The following is a 20,939-nucleotide window of genomic DNA, read 5'->3' on the forward strand; positions in this document are numbered from 1 at the left end:
CAGCTTTGCTTTTCCCCAAATGTCATATAAGCAGGATCACACTTAGTCTTTTGACTTTTTTTTTTTTTTTTTTTTTACCTCAACACAATGTTTTAGCCATCCCTTTTGATGCTCGTTACAGTTGATCACTCTTATTTATTGCAGACTTCATCCATGTGCTAGTTTGGCCTGTGAGATGCTGGTGAGCTCACCTCCAGGCACTCACGGACTCCCCACCCATTGAGTGTGGCCTGGATTTAGTGACTCCATCAAATGTGACAGAGTGCTGGGGTGTCACTTTCAAGACTGGGTTATATGAAGACTGCAGCCTCCATCTGGGGTGCTGTCTCTTGGATTCCTTGCCCAGGGGTGTGGGGAGAGCTGCCGTGCTGGGAGGCTGCCCTGTGGAGAGGCCCATGTGAGTTGACTTGGATGTGAACCTTCTGCGGCCTGCCAATAGCCATCTGAGTGACCTTGAAAATGGATCAGCCTTCAAGATGACTGTGGTCTTGGCTGACAGCTTGACTGCTGTCTCACAAGGGACCTTAAACCAAAGGCACCCTGCTAAGCCACACACAGCTTCCTGGCCCACAGAAACTATGAAATAATAATCATTTCTTACATAAGCCTCCAAGTGTTGTGAGTAATACTTTGCACAGTGATGGATCACTAATACAAGCCAGTCACCAGTTGAAAGACACTGAATTTATTTCCAGTTTTATGTGATTATGAATAATGTCACCATATGCATTTGCATACAGGTGTTTATGTGAACACTGCTGTCATTTCTCTTGGGAAGATACTGAGGAGTCAGACTGCTGGATCTCATGAAGAATGTATGTTGAACGTTATAAAAATCTGCCAACTTAAATCCATTTCCTGGTGCTCTTTCGTCAGTGTTGGGAGAGGCTCTAACATTTCTCACCAAGTCTTTCTTCTGCTCATGCACTTCCTCTTCTTTCCCTAAGACTTCAGTCATCCTTCTCATTGTCCTTTATATCTCTAAACCATTGTCCAGAGTTTCCATTCTTCTGTTTTGCTTCAGTCTGTTTCGTTCTGGAGATTTTCTGAGTTATCTTCCACTTCCCCAGTTATTTTTTTTGTTTGTTTTGTTTTGTTTTTCAACAACTATATCTAACTAAGTTTAACTTTATCCTCTGTTGTACTCAATTTTATTACAGCATTTTCCAATTCAGAATTTCCATTTGATGATTTCCTTATAGTTTCCCATTTCTGCTGAAATTCTCGTTTTATTTTGTGGGGGGCTCAGTGAACATACTTATTTTAAGGCATGTGTCTTTGAATTCCAATCTTTTGAATCCCTGTGGACATACTGCAATTGACATATGTCTTGGCTTGTAATTTTTCAACTTATTTTGTGTGCTCCTATGCCTGGTTATTTCTAACTGTGTTGGACTTTGCATTTGAAAAATGGTTTCTAAGAATGTTTTGAAGCCTGGTATGCTATTACTAACCTTTGGGGTAGATTTACACGTGTTTCTCCCAGGTACCTGTAGGCCTGGTTGCTTCTGGGCAACTCAACATGGCTCTTGGTTCTGGTTCACTCTGACTCTTGGGAAGAACACTTGAAGGCCCCACCCCAAGGCCTTGGTGGGGCCACGACTCAGTTTCTTGCCCTGTAATCTGAGAAGGCAGTCAGAAGCACAACTCGACTTCTTAGCTGCCTTCTCCGAACAATGTGGGCACCCCTTTGTCCCCATGAGCCAAGCCTCAAGTGTGGGCTTCCTTGCTTCAGCTCACCTTGCACCCCACTCCCAGGTCTTCAGCTCCTTCCCAGCATTTCAGCATTGTGATGGTTCTCCCATGCCTCTAATTAGACTAAACAAACATGTTTTTTCCAACCATGCAGGAGTCTCTCAGGAATAGTTGGTCTGAATCTTCCCATCAGTTATTCCCAGAAGCCTTTGTCTTCTTTTATTTGTGAGAGAAAATACTTGCATGATCCTCAGCTTTTGTACCTGCAACCAAGCCACTTTCTAAATGTGGCACTCATTGATGTACGTAAAATACCTGAAGCCAGTCTGGCACTTACCATTTCTTTAATATTATTTTCCTTCACATTTCTTAGTTTCCAGAATAATTTTTTAATTAAAAATATTGGTAGATAATCCATTGCTGCCTTCTGCTCAGTATACTAATTTTAGACCAATTAGATTAATACTCCATAAAATTTCAGAGAAGTCAACAAAGAGTGAATACAATTCCAATTCTTTAACTGAAGCAATCACATGCTGACAACAATACCTGCAGGAGAGTTTCATGGTTTATTTTCTATTTTCCGGTTCTTAACCCTTCTTCATTTTCATATGTTAAATCCATTCCTCCTAGAAAGTTGATACAGCCTAAAACTTCTATCCATTTACTTCTGAGTTTAAAAAGCGCTTACCGTTTGAGATGGAATTTCCATTTTCAGCAGTGATAGCACTAGATAGTGAATTAGATAACTGAATTCCATGGTTATTTGCATTTCTATCTTGAGTCTCGGAAGTAATTTCTGATGTACTAGGGTCATCCCGACTACTTAGGTTCATGTTAGTTTCAAAACCTAAAATAAATTTTAGAAAACATCATTATTTTCTGATGACATGTACTGAATACACCGAATAAAACATTTGGAGAAAATAATAAAACATCAAATCAAACATTCATGACATTTAAAATAATAATAATCTTTAATCAAATTTGTGGCCTATATAATATTCACCAAATTTTGCCACAACACTGTTAAACAAAAGGGAAAGTGTTAAGTGGTACAAATAATTTGTTGCATTCAACCCTATTTATAAAGAATTTTTGGGCCGGGCGCGGTGGCTCAAGCCTGTAATCCCAGCACTTTGGGAGGCCGAGACGGGTGGATCACAAGGTCAGGAGATCGAGACCATCCTGGCTAACACAGTGAAACCCCGTCTCTACTAAAAAATACAAAAAACTAGCCGGGCGAGCTGGCGGGCGCCTGTGGTCCCAGCTACTCGTGAGGCTGAGGCAGGATAATGGTGTGAACCCGGGAGGCGGAGCTTGCAGTGAGCTGAGATCAGGCCACTGCACTCCAGCCTGGGTGACAGAGCGAGACTCCGTCTCAAAAAAAAAAAAAAAAAAAAGAATTTTTGATGTCACAGATCAAATAACTTGTCATTATAGTATTGCCTATCATGAGAAAGCAATGAGTTCATGTTTCAGGAGTTTTCTGAATTATTAAATTTAAATAAATGTAGGCAATCTTATAGCTTTGGAAAAAATAAGAAACACCTGAGTGAAAGAAACACTATGGTGCTATTTTCAACATCACTATAAACATTTTTAGTGTCCATATTGGAATACTAAACTTCAACACTCAACTTCTGCATTCTGCACACTAAGATAATTACTGAAATATGTAATGCGTGTCCTATATTAAGTGTTTTGAGAGGTGGGAACACAGAAGCCACTGTCCAAATTCCACTGAAGGGCCTAATGAAGACTTTTAAAAGTGACGTAGTATTAATAAAGCAAAACACAGCAAATGCTTGCTCTTTGGAGCAATATCTAACGGAGGTAGGTTTTCCCATGGTCACTGCATTACCCTTAGGCACACAATCAGACTTTGCAAATAAGGCACGACTGTCCATCAAGGGGTCAGACATCCCCCCATCACCACCTCTGCCAGGTTTCCTTTCTCAGACTGCACAGGTGCACCTGGGATTGGCTCTTGCGTCCCAAGGAACCTCAAAAAAGCTGAAACCTATTGGACACTTTTGATTCAGCATCAGGGATATGTGTGAGACTGGCTCTTTTCTGTTGGGACACAGTTGATTCTGACTGTCTTAAAGTTAGGCCTTTCTAAAGATTTAGGCTAACAAATTATTTGAATGGGACAACACGCATCATTTGCTTTGTTATACTTTAAATATGGCAGAACAGTGTTTTACCACCCCAATCCCAATCAGCAGTACTTCCATAGGCAGACATGTTATCCCTATTTTGCTGAAGAAGGAATTAGGGTTACTCAGTCATGCAGCTGAAAAGAGACAGAATGGAACTTTAACGTGTATGTTCTGATTATTATTCAGTCTTTATTTTTCATTAAAAGACTTTTCCATGCTGAAAACTTTTGGATAAACTGCTGTTGGTTACAATCTACAGAAAGAAGGTAGGAAGGAGACAAGGAGGGAAGGAGGGAGGAAGACAGGAAAACAATGGAAGGAAGGAAAAAAGGAAAGAAGGGAGGGAGGGATGGAGGGAGAGGGGAGGGAAGGAAGGAAGGAAGGAGGGAGGGAAGGAAGGAAGGAAGGAAAGAAGGAAGGAAGGAAGGAAGGAAAGAAGGAAGGAAGGAAGGAAGGAAGGAAGAAAGAAAGGGAGGCAGGCAGGCAGGCAGGCTCGCTCCAGCTCCCCAGAGCTCATCTCTCAAGGCTGGTCTTGACTTGGTCCCTCCTAACTCCTTCCTTGACATTATCCCCTCTTGCCTCCCAAGACATACCCTCAAATAGCACTACAAGCAATGCATGTTTATCCAAATTCTCCATATTGACTCCTGTTTTCTTGCTTTGGTGCACTCATGCCCTCTCCCGCATCAGCCCAGAGTCTTCCTACCCACCAGTCAGGACCTTGGTCAGATCACCCACAGGGACCTCTCCTTTACAAGCACAGAACACAGCCTGCTCTGCCCAGAAAGGAAAGCAGGTCAAGATTCATAAGCAGGAAATTCTGGATAGATGGAATAAAGGCAAAACTATCAGCACTTTGAAAACTAGGCAGAAGAGTTTATATTTAAATGATCCAGTGAGCCACTGTGCCTTCTGACTCCATTATACATAAAAAACAAAGACCTTCAGTCAAGTTAGCATGTACAAGAATGGCAACAAAAGTGAAAGTCAGGTGATCTTAACTGTTTTAGCTCTTGACAATGAGCAATTATGGAACGGGCTGAAACTGAAAGAATCTTATTCAATGTGGTCAACTCTAGTTTGGCTTTTTTTTTTTTTTTTCCCTTAAGTTTCTGAATGCCAGTAAAACAGGTTCTGTTTTAAAACTGGCTGAAGATGTACTCACCTGCTTTTATGTTTCTTTCACCTATTTTATTTTTGCATTCTTTAATTCAGTTATTTATTGGGTGCCTACTATGTGCAAGATACTCACTGAGCGTGGGAGATACATAATGAATACCACTGCCTGGTACCTGGGAGCTTCTCTCCCAAAAAGGTGATTGGCAATAAACAAGCAGATGCACAAGCAGATAATTAAACATGGTGGACTTAGAGCTGCGTGGAAAACCTAGTAAGTGGAAAACACTGGTGGGCAGCCAGGCAGGGTGGGTGAGGTCCATGAGGTCGCATTTCAGCTTATGGTTTTAGAAAGGCAACCTCCACACCATGCGTAAATACCCCAAGGCAGGAAAGAGCTCACCATTTTCAAGGAACCCGGTACTAATGAGTCAGGGCCTGGGAAACCACCAGAGAGGAACTGAGAGGTTTCATTCTCAGCGCAGTGAGGGCTTCCCCCAAGGCTTTGAATGAGGACAGTCCTCTTACACCTGGTGGCAATAAGCGAATCCTCTGAGACACTTGCTGACTCTCGGTTTGAATACTTCGGGCTGGCCTCCCTCACGACTGATTTCTATCTCATCAACTGATGTATTTAAATTATAGCCAAAATTCTCATTTTTGTGATTAAAGTTTAAAAGTATTTCTGTTTTTCAATTGGCAGGTTAAACTGTAGCCAAGATATGTTTTTTGGGTTTTTAAAATTTTGTTTCTTGAGACAGTGTCTCTCACTCTGCTGCCCAGGCTGGAGTGCTGTGGCACGATCTCGACTTACTGCAACCTCTGCGTCCTACGATATTCCCCTGCCTCAGCCTCCAGAGTAGCTGTGATTACATGTGCGTGCCACCATGCCTGGCTAATTTTTGTATTTTTTAGAAGAGAGCAGGTTTCACCATGTTGGTCAGGTTGGCCTCGAACTTCAAGTGATCTGCCTTCCTTGGCCTCCCATAGTGCTGGGATTTCAGATATGAGCCACTGTGCTCAGCCACCATGATATTCTTTTAAATGGTCATATAGGTTAGGCTTAAATCCTTGAATTATCTGCTAAATTTTAATTTTTTCAATCTTAATTTATAATTATTTAAATTTTTTAAATCTTAAAAACATTTATCTACTTAAGGCTGGCTCTGGATGGGAATAAAGGAATAGGCCCTTCTTAATGTAAGGTGTAAGAATTAATGGTCAGCATGACACTTCCTCACATTGCTCTTACAATAGTTACCATCACCCGGGTGCATATTAGGTGCCAATTCCATGCTAGATGTGGTGCTTGGTTTAGCTCTGTTCTCATGACAATTCTGAAGAGTTGTCACTATTACGCCTATTTTTGAGATAAGGTCATTGAGGCTTGGGGAGGTTAATCTCCATGTAAACATTTCACAACTCACGGCATGGCAGCCGGATTCAGACTGAGGCCCAGAGGGCTCAGCAGTCCCCCGACACTCATTCTTTTACTCTTGGTTCCTCTATGTAAAGTTTTCCTTCACTGTTTCATTTGCTGATATAAAGGACAGGATATGACAGCTTCTTTCCTGTGACGAGTTAACCACCCAGGCCTCAGTGGTAATGAACTGAAAACTGTACGCTGCAAAGCTGCACTCTGGCAGCTGCAATAGTGCTGCGGCTTCAGTATGACATCCCCACTTGGGGTTCTCCTCTGCTTGTAGTAGCCAGGGCATTCTACTGAATTATGCATCAGCCTCCACTCATAAACACCCTTCTCCCAGTTAGATCCAAACACGTGAAAGCAGCCGTGCCCTGACTTGTTAATTTCTAGATTCAACACATTGAGGATCGAATGCAGAAACTCCGGATGGTTGGGTTCTCCTGTAAAGTGGTAGCTTAGCACACAAAATTCCTTGTCAAAAGCACTCCCATTACCCAGCACTTCAGCATTGAGGGAATTACAACAATCAGACATCAAGAGGACAATGGCATGAAGTCTGAAGAGGTCTTTGTTAAAAGTGCATATATATGATGTATGCTTTCAGGGGAATTTTAGAAATAATACAGTGCAAACAATGTCGTCAAGCCTTTTCATGCCTTCAAGCAGTGGCTAGCAGAGTTCTGAGAATGAAGAAAAGTCGACATCGAAAGAAAATATTTGAAACTCTCAGTGAATTTAGGGAAACAATAGGGAAGTGAATACTGTAAATCCAGTATAATATTTAAAGGTGTGTCTGAGACATTTTTGTGCCTTTTCATCTGGTGAAGTCAGGGGTTGTGTAGTTCAGTGGCATCCTGTGGTTGGGTCCATGGTAACACGGGTTGGTTTGGATACCTGTAGCGTTTTCTTTTAGCCTATTAACAAGATTTCTCTGTGATCTTGGGCTTGGTGCTCTTTTTACAGGTACAAGAGAATTGAATCACATCAGGATCTGACTCAAAAATAAAGTCTTGGCCTTCGCATTAGGATATGATTATTAACTACAAGTATGCAGTGTAGGTACATTTACGTTGAATTTTAATCTAGTGAGAGCAAATCTCTAAATGTTAATACAAAAAATTTGGTTGTCTTGTGCTAGTTTCTATATAACTGAAATATCACTCCCAGTCAATGTGATTCTGTTTTAAACTGTGGCTCTTGATAGGAGGGGCTTTCTGACCCCCAGGGGACATTCAGCAATGTCTGGAGACATTTTTAGTTGTCACAGCTGGGCCAGGGGTGTGCTCCTGGCGTCTGGTAAGCAGAGGCCAGAAATGCTGCAAAACACCCTGTAGTGCACAGGACAGTCCCCAGCCTAGAATTATAGTCTCCAGCTCAGAATGTCAACTGTGCTGAGGCCCAGAAACCTTGCTTTAAACATAAGTCGGATCATGTCATTTCCAACTGCAGCCTCTCTGCTGGTTTCTGAGTTGATTCACATTAAGATCCAAAGGCTTCCTGAGGCTGAGAGGACCTTGCATGCCCTGGCTCCTGTTGGCCTTGGGCCCCCGCCCCTCTTACACGCCTTAGGCCTTGGCCTCGGTCTTGCCTTCCCAGCCCTGTCAGCCTCCCGGCCTCTCTCTCCTTCTCCGGCATCCAGCAGGGCATGGCAGCTGCACTGTGTTCAGGCCTTCTGGATGACCTTCTGAAAAACAGCACCTGTCTTCCTCGCCAGGTCAGTTCCCGTCCCCACTCCTTGCTTTCGTTTCCTACACAGTCCTTCTCCCTGCATGGCACAGAACAGCCCAATTGTTTGTTTTCTGTCTCCTTCCTCTGGAATGTGGGCAAATACAATGTGCGTTGTATTTTCGGCGCCTAGAATACAGCCTGGCACACAGATGGTGCTCAATTAATATTTGTTGAAAAAGAAAAAGGTGAATGAACAATAAATTAGTTTTAACAATGTTGCTATAGCAATTTTCTTTCTGAAAGGAGCTACACTTTCTGTACCTGTAAAATAGCTTGCACATTTACTAAAGGAAAATTTTATGCAAATCAGTACAGTAAAGCCATGCACCACAATGATCATTCCTCCCCATTCACGCAAGATTGACAGTTTATGGAAGCACTTTCAGTGTTAATCTACCTTTGAGTGCTGATCTTTACTTATTTAAAATTGTAAGATAAGGAAAATATCTCATTGCATGAGGTGAATATTTTCTTTTATGCAGTGGAGTGGAGCTGTTTGTTTTCTACCTAAGCTTGTTAACTTATGAGAGAAAAGACCTATGGTTGTTGAAAATTGATTCCTGACCCATGGTTTGAGAATTCAAAGACACAAGGTCCATAAATAGTTTTGTAAAATCGTACTTTACATTGCTTTACAATCTGGAATATCAGGAGATAAAAATCAATTTGATAAATGTTGGCATGCTTTGACTGTGCTGAGCGTGACTCTGGAATCGTGGTGACTGGAGTGGGCACAGTGGGTTGACCCGTAGTTAAGTGAGGGGGCTTCCATGCATCCCTCTCTTCCCCAGGCCCCTTCCAAGGCCCAGGGAGGGGCTCAAGCAATGTGCAGACAGTTAACATTTGTAATACTTTGTAAATGCATACTTTGATTTATTTTCTCATTGTGAATAAATGTCCACTTAACTCTCTACATGTTCATTTTTCATCTTTATTATTTTTTTTTAAAGAAGCTCACGTCTCCCCAATTGTATATGCTTCAATCTCTAGACAAAAACCAAAATGGGTCTCAGGCATAGAGCCTCTAGCCATAATCCACATGATGAGATCTTTACCCTTGAGTAATTCACAGGCTGGCAGGAGAAATAGGTGTGAGGTCACTGAATGAGACTACAAAGGCAATGTCACCTCTGGCTCACCTTGGAAATGTTTTATGGGAAAAGCCTAACTCCTCATACAGTAACAAGACTGTTTTATAAGTTTGCCCTGATAGAAGAGGCATGAATAAGTTAACATCAGGGATGTGTCTGGGAGAGGAGACACAGGAAGGATTTTGTGGAGGGAGGGGGAGGTAGGATGGAGGGTGAGAAGAGGAACTTCTCTTAAGGAAGAAGGCAAAAATTCTGCAGGAGTGGAGAGACATTGCTTACTGGGGAGAGAGAAATGTCCTTGAATAATTCTGGGAGAGCTGGAGAGACAGGGAGCATAATGGGGGTTGAGATGAGCCCTTGCTCCAAACCAAGAGTGACAAGAAACTTGGCAGAAAGGACAGTGCGTGGTTCACCCCTGGGAAGGCAAACAGATGCTCTTGAGTGCAGCGGCCACTCTGGGGAACATGAGAACTGAACGAAGAAGAAGGAAGAGGGGTGGGCCATGAGCAAACCATATTCCTCCCCCAAACTAGGGAGTTCTCCATAGATTCAATAGGTATTCACGTCCTACAAGGTCCAAACCTGGTGCTAAGATTTACTTTAGAACTTAAAGAAATATTCGCCTGAGAGAAACAATCCATTGAGCGCTTACATTTTAGAAGGGCTATGGGGCACAACAGATGACAAGAATTTATGACAACTGGGTAAGTGCAAGAAGAAAAGGTACTACCTGAGGGGTATAGAAGACTGAATAATCTGGAAGCATCACTGTGGGACTCGCATCCTGCTCGGCTAATTTTGATGGCTGTATTCATTTGTTAAAGCCTTTGACACTTATAATGCCAACCCATGTGACAGGGACATCCAGGGTGCATTCCAAGGGGTGCTTTTCCCCGGGGCTTCTCCATAGTGACTCAGCTCTAAGGGGACTGCCTTCAAGGTGCTTTGAAGGCATGTGTTAAGGTTGCAAAGGGCCACGGGCTGGGATAGGAGCTCTGCAAAATGCTCTAGGAATTCTTAGGAGAGGTCAGAGTGGGCTGGAGCAGCCAGGTGAGCCTTTGTTGTGTAGGCAGGAGGAAGAAGCAGTGGATTTTGGGTTGCGGATGGAATGTGGAGAAGGGGAGGGAAAAAGAAGGGAAAGCTGCAGAGGCAGAGGCAGAGCTGACTGCACTCCTGAGGGAGAGGAGGCTGGCTCTGCCCACACCTCCGCACCGGGAAGCAGGAGCAGAGAGCTTTGGAGTCTATGAGCATCACAGGAGTGGGTTCCAGCAAGTATTTTGAGCAAGGGCATGCTGTGAACAAGAAGGTGTTGGTTTTGTTTGTTGTTTTTGGTTTGTTTTTTGTTTTTTTGTAAATACTAATCTACCAAAGAAAGTATACAGCTGAATGGGCCTTGAGGAGAGATTAGAAATAGAAAGAGAGTCAGGGGAGAGGCTGGGGAAGCAGAGGAAGGAGTCGGGAGGCAGGAGGACGCTGAGTTCAATCCCTCTGAGAGGGAGAACTGGGACCCCATGGGGACCACAGCTGGGGTGTGGTTCAGAGCAGCAGCTCCCACATGAAGAGCAGGGTGCATCCGGGGTTGCACTTGTTGACTTTGAAGTGACAGCCACAGGCCCGAGGATTAAATTGAGTGGCAATTTTTTGAAGAAGAGCATTTATTAGGACTGAATAAGGAAACAGCTAGGAGAGACTTAAAAATCTTTCAGGAAGGAGAAATTTTCTAGGAAGAGACACTCTTGAGTGCGAGGAGGCAGCAGGAGGGGATGCCCAGGTGACTGCTGTGCAGGAAGGGCTGCAGGCCGGGAGCCTTGGCAGAGGTCAGGACTGTGTGGAGCGGAGGGCCGCTGACAGCATCAGCGCAGGGTAAAGGCCATGAAGCAGGGGAGAGAAAGGAGCCATGGAATGTTTCCCCAACAAGACGCTGAAAACGCCAGTTTTGTCTTAGGTGCTAGAGACCAAATTAGAGTGTATTTTGGAATCCTATGAGATGGGATCCGGGTTTCAGTAACACAGGAGAAAAACAAGCTATAGCTGTTTGGCTGACTTAATACTAAGAGTGCTATGTAAGGCATAAAAAATGTGAAAATACATTTTAAACTCATTACTCATACTGGCTATAACTCATTCTGAAACTCTATAGGAAAATTCCTCTTCAGAAAGGCTATTGCATGAAGGGAATGTGCTTGTTTTTTCCTACTTGGCATTAAGGAAAAGTACAAATGCAGAGAGAGGTGCCTGGCAGGCTCCCACCACTTCTCAAGTTCTCGTTTGTAAAATTTAGAAGTCGCAGCTCGACAGCACTCGCAGATACACATAGATGGTGCGTAATTAAATTTGGATACAAGCACTTCGACCTGAAATTGGCGTCTAGCTTGTGTTAAACCAAATCTAGTTTGTGTTACACAGGGCAACTCCTTTTAAATCTCTAAAATATAGATTTCTCTGAAATCCTGTATTACTGCACATGAGGAAGAAATGCAAACAGGGCTTCGACAACCCTCTCAAGTAGACCTGCATTCTACTTTATAAGCTTCTAGGAAGGGATTTGTTTTCTTCTACATAATGCATTTTTTCTTTTGCACGATAGAATTTTCTTTCCTTTCCATGATAGCATAATCCAAACATTTGTGTTATTGCCTCTCAGAAAGATGAATTTCAGATGTAAAGAACCACAGAAGCTAATCTGAAACCAAAGAAGAGAGGGTTCATGTGGAGATGGGTGGATGTGAGGAGAGTGGAGACTGTTAAAGGGGAAATATGTTAAATTCATGGAGGTGACACACCGCAGTTATGTATGTTTTGAACAGCACAATTCGAATTGCCTTTTGAAAACGTGGTCCAGATTTTTATCATCCCTTTGCAAATGGTTGCAGAAATATATCAAGAGAGGGCATCTAAGTCTAGTGGTGATGGAGATCTGGGAAGAGAACTGGGTTCCCAGGCAGTTACTCTTGTGACACAGCTGTTACCCACACTATGTGGACAGGTTATATTTCTATAAACATTGATTACTCAAGAAACAGAAAAATATATCACTGCAGACCTTGGAAGGGACGCGTGGGCTGAGAAACTGGATTTGCCCGGCCCTCTACTGACCTAAAATGTCTCAGGCTGGGCTCCCGGCATTCCTTCCTACTTGTTAATAACCCCTTATGAAATCACCACCCTGGAGTAGATTGAAATTCCTCTTGAACTTATGTTTTAAGCATTCTTCTGTGGTAGCGAGTGCTGCAAATACTTATCCTCCAGGTTAAGCAGGGAGGAAAGGAAATGTCTGCTCTTCCTTCACTCCTAACTCTTGTCACCCACCCCCCTGCCAAGTCGAAGAAGATGGTTTGTGCTAGAAAACACCAACTGAAGTAGGAAACAGAGCGATGTCTTCAACAACATATGTGCTGAGCAAGGGAAGAATGCATTGATAGTAAAGCTAAAAAATGACTGTCAGTATAAATAAGGTTTTCAGTACCCAAAAATGCACAGAAAATTAAGTTGTGCCAATTTCCTTTTAAATTTAACTAACTGAATCCTTTTTTGCCCATTTATTCTGTCCCTGCCATAAAGGGGAAAAAATCACTTCAATCCCTTTCCTTTTCTTGTACTTGGGTAGCTTTTATTTTATTTTATTTTTATACATAATTAGCCGAGTATGCAATACCTAAACAACAAGCCTGCCTGGCCCAGAGCCCCATTCCTCACGCATACTTTTATAGGTCATGAGGTTATTTATATTGCTGTTATTTTTACATTTCCTCAATGCCAGGTGGTAATGTAAATCCAGGAGTCCTGAGCCACAGTGTGTGGTCAAGTACGCAGTCGGTGTCAGCAACATATGCTTTCCCGGAGGGAAATGGTTCCTCCTCACTTTCCCCAGAAGGCAAAGGTGAGGAGATAACGTCTCTGCTCTTCTGTTGGGAGTGTTTCGTGTTGGTGACACCCACAGCCTGGATGGTAAACTAGTGGTGCCTGTCATCCGCTAAAAAAGAAACAGCAAAAATTAAAGAAAACAGAAAGAGAGAAAAAGAAAAACTACAGCAGTGGTGGATGTGAGGTCTTTTCAAATCCCTTGCTCAGAACTCATTACAAATTTACCCATCTAAAGTACTTAATAACAAAAAAGACACAAACCAGGGCCAATTGGAACAAGCTTCAGCTATCAACCTTGAGCATTTTGCTGTGTCAACACTTCACCAAGGAGAAACGTGGCAGGCCTGGCCCAGGCCACCCAAGGGGGTGGGATGGACGTGGGGACCTTGAGAGCTCAGGGCAGCAGCCCTGCACCAGCTGGCATCAAGACATTTCCATATTTTAATAAGAGTGTGGCAGCGCCTGTGGACACCAGCTGAAGCACAGCCCACCTGCCCACACTCGCTGGCTCCCAGCCAGGAGCTCTGAGGCCTTGAAAATAAATTTAAAATATCTATGGAGATTCAAATTATTCTCGAAATTCTGGAAAAGCCACATGGACTGTGTCTTTGATAGCCGTTAACGGTTGTATCTCTTCCTGGTGGTAGATTGGCTGGAGTGACTAATTCTGTATGTGCTCATGTGACCCAATTTCCCTTGATGGGCCACAGGGCAGGTGCCAGTCACCCAGGAAGGATAAATGCCTGGGACGCAGTAGAGAAAGGCTGAGCCTAAGCTTCCAGTGGATTCACACTTCACTGGGGACCACAGGAAGACACCATGAGGGGGCCAGGCAGGTCGGTGGTGGTGTTTCCCTTCTCCTAGCTCTTCATTTCTTAAGTAATTAATCAGCCCAGATTGATCACTCTTTTTTTATTATTATTTTTAGTTTTTTTTGAGACGGAGTCTCGCTCTGTCGCCCAGGTTGGAGTGCAGTGGCGCGATCTCGGCTCACTGCAACCTCCGCCTCCTGGGTTGAAGTGATTCTTCTGCCTTAGCCTCCCAAGTAGCTGGGACTACAGGTGCCTGCCACCACGCCTGGCTAATTTTTGTATTTTTAGCAGAGATGGGGTTTCACCATGTTGGCCAGGCTGATCACCTGACCTCAGGTGATCTACCTATTTCAGCCTCCCAAAGTGCTGAGATTATAGGCGTGAGCCACCTCGCCCAGCCAGATTAATCATTTCTAAAGTATACAGGTTCATATGCAAATGAACATAGAAATAGCAAGAAAAAAATCTATCCTTTATCTATATCTATACCTCTATAGGTATTCTGATATAGTTACTCCAAAACATAATTTGATCATGCCCTTTTAAAAATCCTTTTAATATGCAGGATAAGGCACACAGTGGCTTCCAGCACGCGAGTGGACATCGTGCTCTTGTTCTGATATTATCTCTTTGCAGATTTTATTTCCTGTTTGTCCGTATAAATCCTCCCCTCTAGACCAGTGTTTCAGAGGACATATTTGTGGGCTGAGACATCAATTTAGTGGGTCACGACACGCATTTTAAAATGAAAGAGAATAGAATACTATGAGTAAAAATGCAGTCTTTAACAAGCATCATGGCTAAGTAGTGTTTTGTGAACCCCGAGTAGCATCTCTATGTAAAACGTGCTTCTAGTTCCTTGGATGCGTTGGAGTTTTCAAGTTTCCCTGCCATGGTCTGCTTAAGAGGGAGCCCACAATTCATTTTAAAAATCCATACAATTCCATGCAATGTCTGGCACCAAACAGATTCCTTGGAATAAATGAATGAAGTGTGCCCTTCGTATTTCATGATTTTCCCAAACCTTTTTTGAAATTTTGAAGCAAATTGCACATAGTAATAGGAAATACTACTACTAGTTTTACCATTTTGCCTGAAGTTAACCTCTGATATTTTGTAGCCTAAAAAGGTATGCCATAGGGTAATTTTCTCACCTGATAAAAGGAACATTGGTTTCTAAAGCCATTGCAGAGGGTTCCAAAGACATGCTCAATCCCCACAGAAATGGAAATGCATTCCGATTAGCCGCGGCGCCACATCACTGGGTGTTTTAATGATCATCAGATTAAAAAGACATTTTTATGATCCCGCATCTCCAGATAGAAAGCACAGAGCCTCTTTCCTGTGTCACTGTCCCCAGCCTCTAAATTAGAGATAATTTCAAGCCTGGGTAAGTGAATGGTGGCGACCCCCCACCAAGCTGCAACTACATCAGTGAAATTAATGTTCACAATGAGAGTTTTACTGTCTGGTATGACATGTAAGTGATTCAGACAAATCTCTAGTTGTGCTAATGCTTATGTGGTGCAAATAGGGTGTGATTAGAAGGAACTAGAACACCACCAAGAGTGTGCTCCTGTCTCCGAAATCAAGGTCCTATAGCTTCTCTTAAGGACTGAAATAGTCACTCGGAAGGCAATTTAGTGATTAAAAAACTAAGGGGACTTTGTTACGAAGGGGACTTTATTACTGGTAATATATACAAAGGTAGTTAAATACCAAGAGACAGAGTCAATAAAATTCTCATAAAAAATTTTCAAAAGATATACTATTTTGCCTTATAGGATCTGCTGCTGGGCACTGGTTATTTACCTAAGAAAGGATCTGTGTATGATGAAGGTCACCTACTTTGAATTGGTTGTTTGCACTCCTGTATGCCCCCTCCATCCTGCTGTTAAAACCAGTTGGACCCCCCTCCAGCCGGTCATCTCACCTGAGAGCCGAAGTTAAAGGAATGCAAAGTCACCAAACGGATGTGACCTCAGCAAGTAACTTCACAGCTGCGAGGTTTTGTTTGCTTTTGAGTGACATGGAAAAGCCTGTATGGCGAGTTTTCACTCATTGCTTTGCCTAAGTCTTCTCATTTTCACTTACTACTTCTCAGGTTATCCAGCTTTTCACATAAAAAGCAAATAATAAAGCCAAAATCCAAAATGTACATATATTTCAGGGACACAGTGATGTACCAATTGTGCATATATCAGTTCTTCCTTGCTTTAAAATGGAGATTTCTTTCAAAGGGTTATGTTTGACTATGAGTCCGAGTTTTCAGTATGAGGAAGCTCTTTTGTGGGCTTTTAGGACTTTGGGTAATGCACAAATTCTCAGGTGTCTCATGCAGTCAGTATTCTGTAAATCAGTGTAAGTCTGGGATCTAGTTCATGTCTGACCTTGTTTGGGCTCTGCATAGTTTAGAACTTAGTCATTTGCGTGGGGGAGAGAAATGAATCATATTGTTTATTGTCTTATTATAATTAACATGTGTTATTAAATTTGCAAATGGCCACTAATTGCCCATGCACATGGTCTAAGTATGAAAACTGAAGATTTCAAGGAGAAACCAGGGTGGAGTCGGTAACGGCCCGAGAGGCTCTGCACAGAGTACATGGTGGATGACTGTGTTGACTCATTGAATAAAGGACTGGGTGAAATGATATTGAATAGAGCTCACTCACGATGGCGTGAAATTTTCTAGGCTAATCTGGGGATTAATCATAAAAATGACTCAAGTCAGGCATAAAGAGCCTAAATACCGGTAGGTAATTAGGAAATAGGTTTTTCTCTTCCAATACGTTTCAGGAGAGAGAGAGCAGGGCACCTGCCCAGTCTCTCTTTAGGACAATATTCCATGCACCATGTTGTTTCTAAGCATTTCTTCACAAAAGGAAGAAAACCCCAGGATATTGTATTATGTGGCAATAATGAGATGCAGATAGTCAGGAAGGTCTTTATTAACTTGCTTAAGGAGAGCTGCTGAGTGGCTTAGAGGATAAAGGGCTGGATTTCTCTTTAGAGCCCCCAGTGGGAGTTTAATTTGCAATCCAGTGTAGAGACACAATACACAATAGCTGCTTGCTTTAACGGGTTGATAGTATGAAAAATATTTACTGGTTATGAAAGATAATCCACTTCTGAGAAGACTGCCTTATTTTCAGAATTTCAGGTACAACAGATCCTTTCCCCACTGACGGTGCAGTATAGAGCATCCCGGTTGCAAAGATTACTTTGCTGCATTTGGCTCATCTAAAAAATGATAAACTCTTTACGCTAGATACGTATCTCTAGTCTGACTGACATGCTAGCTGCTGCAGATTTACAGCTAATATGTTAAGGTAATTTCTCAGGATAGTTCATGCAATTCAAAGGGTACCTTTTTGATCAGATTGATCTAAATATTTAATAGTCATAACCTTCTGCTTGGTTTTGCTCCTCGGTTTCAAAGAATAATGAAGTGGTATGACCTAGTAGGGACAGCACAGTCACGAGAGCAGTCCGCTTTATATTCTCCCAACAAATATTTATTGAGGGGCTGTGAACATAGCCCTGGCTTTATTCAGTCATGTTTCTCACTTTGCCGTTACCGATGTCGGTTTCTGCATTCACATAATTGAGAAAGGAATGGATTTTTGCCTTTTTAAAGAAAGTTGCTGTAGAGACAGACGACGAGGGCTTTTTGATTGTCTGTCTTTCCCCTGTTCCAATCGTGATGGCTACTGAGAATCACTGCTGATCATCCGTCTGCACAGTTCTTAGCAGGGTTCCTGGTGCTAGGTGAGGGCCCACCACCTATTTAATTTCTGGCAGGTCTGGGGCAGGCATCTGACACCCCACTTATGAGGTTGAAGTCCACATCCCCAGCAAGTCATATGTGTCCTACAAAAAAATATGCTCGGCCATTCTGCAAGTGAGGGTGGATTTCTTTTCAGCAATCAGGAACTCAGTCCCAAGCCAAACTTTAAAGAGGCCAAGAAAAAGGGAAATGGAAAGTGAGGAGACATGAGTTGAGGAATAATCCTAGTCTATCACGTGTGCTATGGATCCCTGGTGCTACGGAAGACACTTCATGGCAGGTGGGTAGAAAGGATTTTCCAGGAAAGGGGAGAAAAAGAGGAGGAGGAGGCAGGGGGTACAGGAAGAACATGCTCTGTTTCAAAAGCGGCATCTGGCGGGACATTGACAATGGGCAAAACAGTTTTATCTGTCCACCTCCCACATGTTTTCCTGGCAATGAGTTTGTGTTTGACTTCAGAGGGGAATTCCTTTCTCAAATAGAGACTCTGTATCATTATTTTAATTTTATTGTTTTCAGAGACTATGAAGGACATAATAGAAAGAATCCAAGGTTTGGAGAAAGGAGAGGTGTTTGATTCCTGACTTTGAGACTGATTAGTTTTTGTGATTATGAGAAAATCACTTAATCCCTCAGTCTCAGATTGCTAATTAATAAATAGGGATGGTAACACCTGCTTCACCCACCTCAACGAGATGCAAGGGTCCAGGGGAGAAAGGAGATGTCAATATGCTTGGTCAACAGGAGATAGCCACTTACAAATAGCTGTTTATATTATGACCAGGATGCCATTAACACGTCACAGTGTATATCTGAGTATTTCTCATTATACATATGTACCTAGAAGCACTGTTTTTGTTCATTTTCTTCCTCTGGTTCTTTGCACTTTGTAGGAAAGATGCTAAGAGTTAATGCTGAATTCCTGTGTGACGAAAGAGAAACAATGGAGATAATTCAGAGCCTTGTCATCAAGCTAACAAGGAGCTTCCAAGTACAAAGCTTATCCTGCTCTGATTCTATGCAAGGGAAGTCATTTTCTCCTCCTTCTTCCTCAAAATTCATGGTTATATTCTAAAGGAACGACACACCCTGAAGTTTCATGTCTCACCCTATATTCATCCATCGGCCTGCAGCGTCTATTATCCTGACTTCTGCACCTAGAGAGCTCCATCCACCTGTCATCCACTTCTAGCATTCCTCCTGCCCTTCTGCCAGCTCTGGTTGCAAGGCCCTCAGATTCTCTCAGGTATTTACCTCCTTCTTCTTCTGGCTGCAGAAAGTGCTGTGAGTGCACATTAAAAAAAAGTGAGCGGCTCCTCACTTTTCCCACGTCACTGACATTTTGGGAGGATCCGATGAAGCTTATGAAGCCTCTGCCCAAACAAGTGGCACATATACCATGGGGGCTCATGGGCCACTTGGAGCTCAACTATGAATCCACGCGTGGTTTATGGCCCTCAGGTTAGAAATTCTTTCCTCTTTGGAATTTCTTTCACTGAAAGTGGATGCACCTTCTGTGTCTGATGTGGTCTGTGAGAGGGCAGAGGCAATGCCAGATTTGTTTATCAGTGTTTTGGATTTCCAGTGGCAATCCCTGTGCTTACATTAAGCTTATTGGATGACAGTAAGGGAATTAACTCCACAAGTTAAGTCTGGTTTATAGGCCTCCTGCTTGCACAATTTCCCTGTATGAATTATTGGGCATTTATACAGAGAAAGTGTTTTAAGTTAGGAGAAAAATGTCACAAACATTCACAACAAATCGTTAGGCATTAAAAATATATATATTTCTAATTAATATAGGAAAGAAAGAGCTTTGTGCTCTCAACATAGATAAATTGGGTTACTGATACATATATTAACATTGAAAGTTAATTTCAAAGTGTAGATGAACACAGTATTATTTCTATTAGACATTTAGGGAATTAAAAACAATGAAATATATAGCTGCAAGTCTCAGGCACAGGCACTCTTGGCTACTGCAGAGAGGCAAAGAAATTAGAAAAAAAAAAATCCTTTTCTTCCAAAGAGACATATTCCCTTCTTGTCAAGCCCAGGTTTATTAACATGGCAAGGGAAGAAACTTCACACAGCTCCTCCTTGGTTAATGTCCACTTAGTGATAAATGGAGACCCCTCTTCTCTGCGGATGTTAATCTAGTTTCCCAAAGGACTTACTCATTTGGAAAATGAGGAAAATTTTACATTGATTTAAAATGGTTCTGGAATGCAGAGGAGCGCCTCACTTTGTATGAGACAAGAATTCAGACAGTCACAGATCATCAGCAGAAGAGCATATCAGTAAACTATCTTCCACACTTTTTCTAATTTTCATGAGCACTCCCGCCCCCAACTCCCCACACTCAAATAAATCACCATGGGGAGAAATCATCAAGGGGAGTGAAAAAGATTTAACTGCTTCAGACAGGATAAAACACTACAAGACCTGCACATAGGCAAGAAGCCTAGGGGATGCTAAGCTCTGCATCCCATTATGGGATGTCAAGATTTGCATAAGGCAGACTAATGCCTCATACAGTCTCGTTTCAATGTGTCAGAGATTAAATGATGATAATGTTGCAACTTCTGTTTCAGACATGAGGAGCAGAGAATAGCAATTTGCAAACACCGTCCTGGAGCACATCCCAGGTTTCCGTGAGTAATTCAGGGGCATTTGAGTCATTCTGAAGCATCCTGCGTCTTGTCGCTAAACAATGAATGGGTAACTGTACTTGATTTGGCATAGAAACATCTGAAACCCATACGATATTGACTTAGGATGTCATTGTGTGTCTTTGAATTTTGATCTTTCACAGTTAGTTCTACCTGATATAATATTTAGAATCCTTTTTTTTCTTTCTTTCTTTTTTTTTTGTAGAAGGCGATGTGTGCAAGTGTTCCCTTAGAGAAATTTGCAGAGTTGCGTTGCTTGGTGGAATGCTAGCCCAAGAATTATTTTGTTTATATCGTGAAAAATGATGCCCTGGCTTCAAGAATCAGGCTTTTGTCATGAATAGCAGTTTCATGCTCGTGAAGACTGAAATGGATTGATTGGTCTGAGCACTTATTAAAGTGCCTTAAGAATAAATGCTTTTTTTTTCTAAAGAACATCTATGATAAAATATTTATAAATGTTTAAATATATATTATTTAAATGGTTCACATTGGTTTTTTTTTTTCTCTTCCTTTTTTTCCCTCTCTCTTTCTCTTTTATATCTTTCTTACTTTCTGGCCAGTGCATTACTCTGTGGTC

General features: G+C 42.3%; 1 protein-coding gene and 1 long non-coding RNA gene across 10 annotated transcripts in view; one reads left to right on the forward strand and one right to left on the reverse strand.

The window, feature by feature from the left end:
• Positions 1 to 20,939, reverse strand: part of LOC105485316 (myosin XVI) — a 703,391-nt gene that overhangs the window by 42,810 nt on the left and 639,642 nt on the right. For all 8 annotated transcript variants that reach the window (XM_011747599.2, XM_071081051.1, XM_011747600.3 and 5 more), the window contains one exon: positions 2,387 to 2,545. In XM_011747599.2, coding sequence (XP_011745901.2) covers positions 2,387 to 2,545 — 159 coding nt within the window. The remainder of the gene's footprint in view (positions 1 to 2,386; positions 2,546 to 20,939) is intronic.
• On the forward strand, positions 8,045 to 20,522 carry LOC105485313 (uncharacterized). 2 transcript variants are annotated; one of them, XR_989483.3, is made up of 3 exons: positions 8,045 to 8,116; positions 18,581 to 18,933; positions 20,282 to 20,522. It is a non-coding gene; the product is annotated as an uncharacterized lncRNA (long non-coding RNA). The 2 variants fall into 2 exon arrangements; XR_011614596.1 differs by lacking the exon at positions 8,045 to 8,116 and adding an exon at positions 17,893 to 17,967.

The sequence above is a fragment of the Macaca nemestrina genome, chromosome 16 (genome assembly GCF_043159975.1).
Source record: "Macaca nemestrina isolate mMacNem1 chromosome 16, mMacNem.hap1, whole genome shotgun sequence".
NCBI lineage: Eukaryota > Metazoa > Chordata > Mammalia > Primates > Cercopithecidae > Macaca > Macaca nemestrina.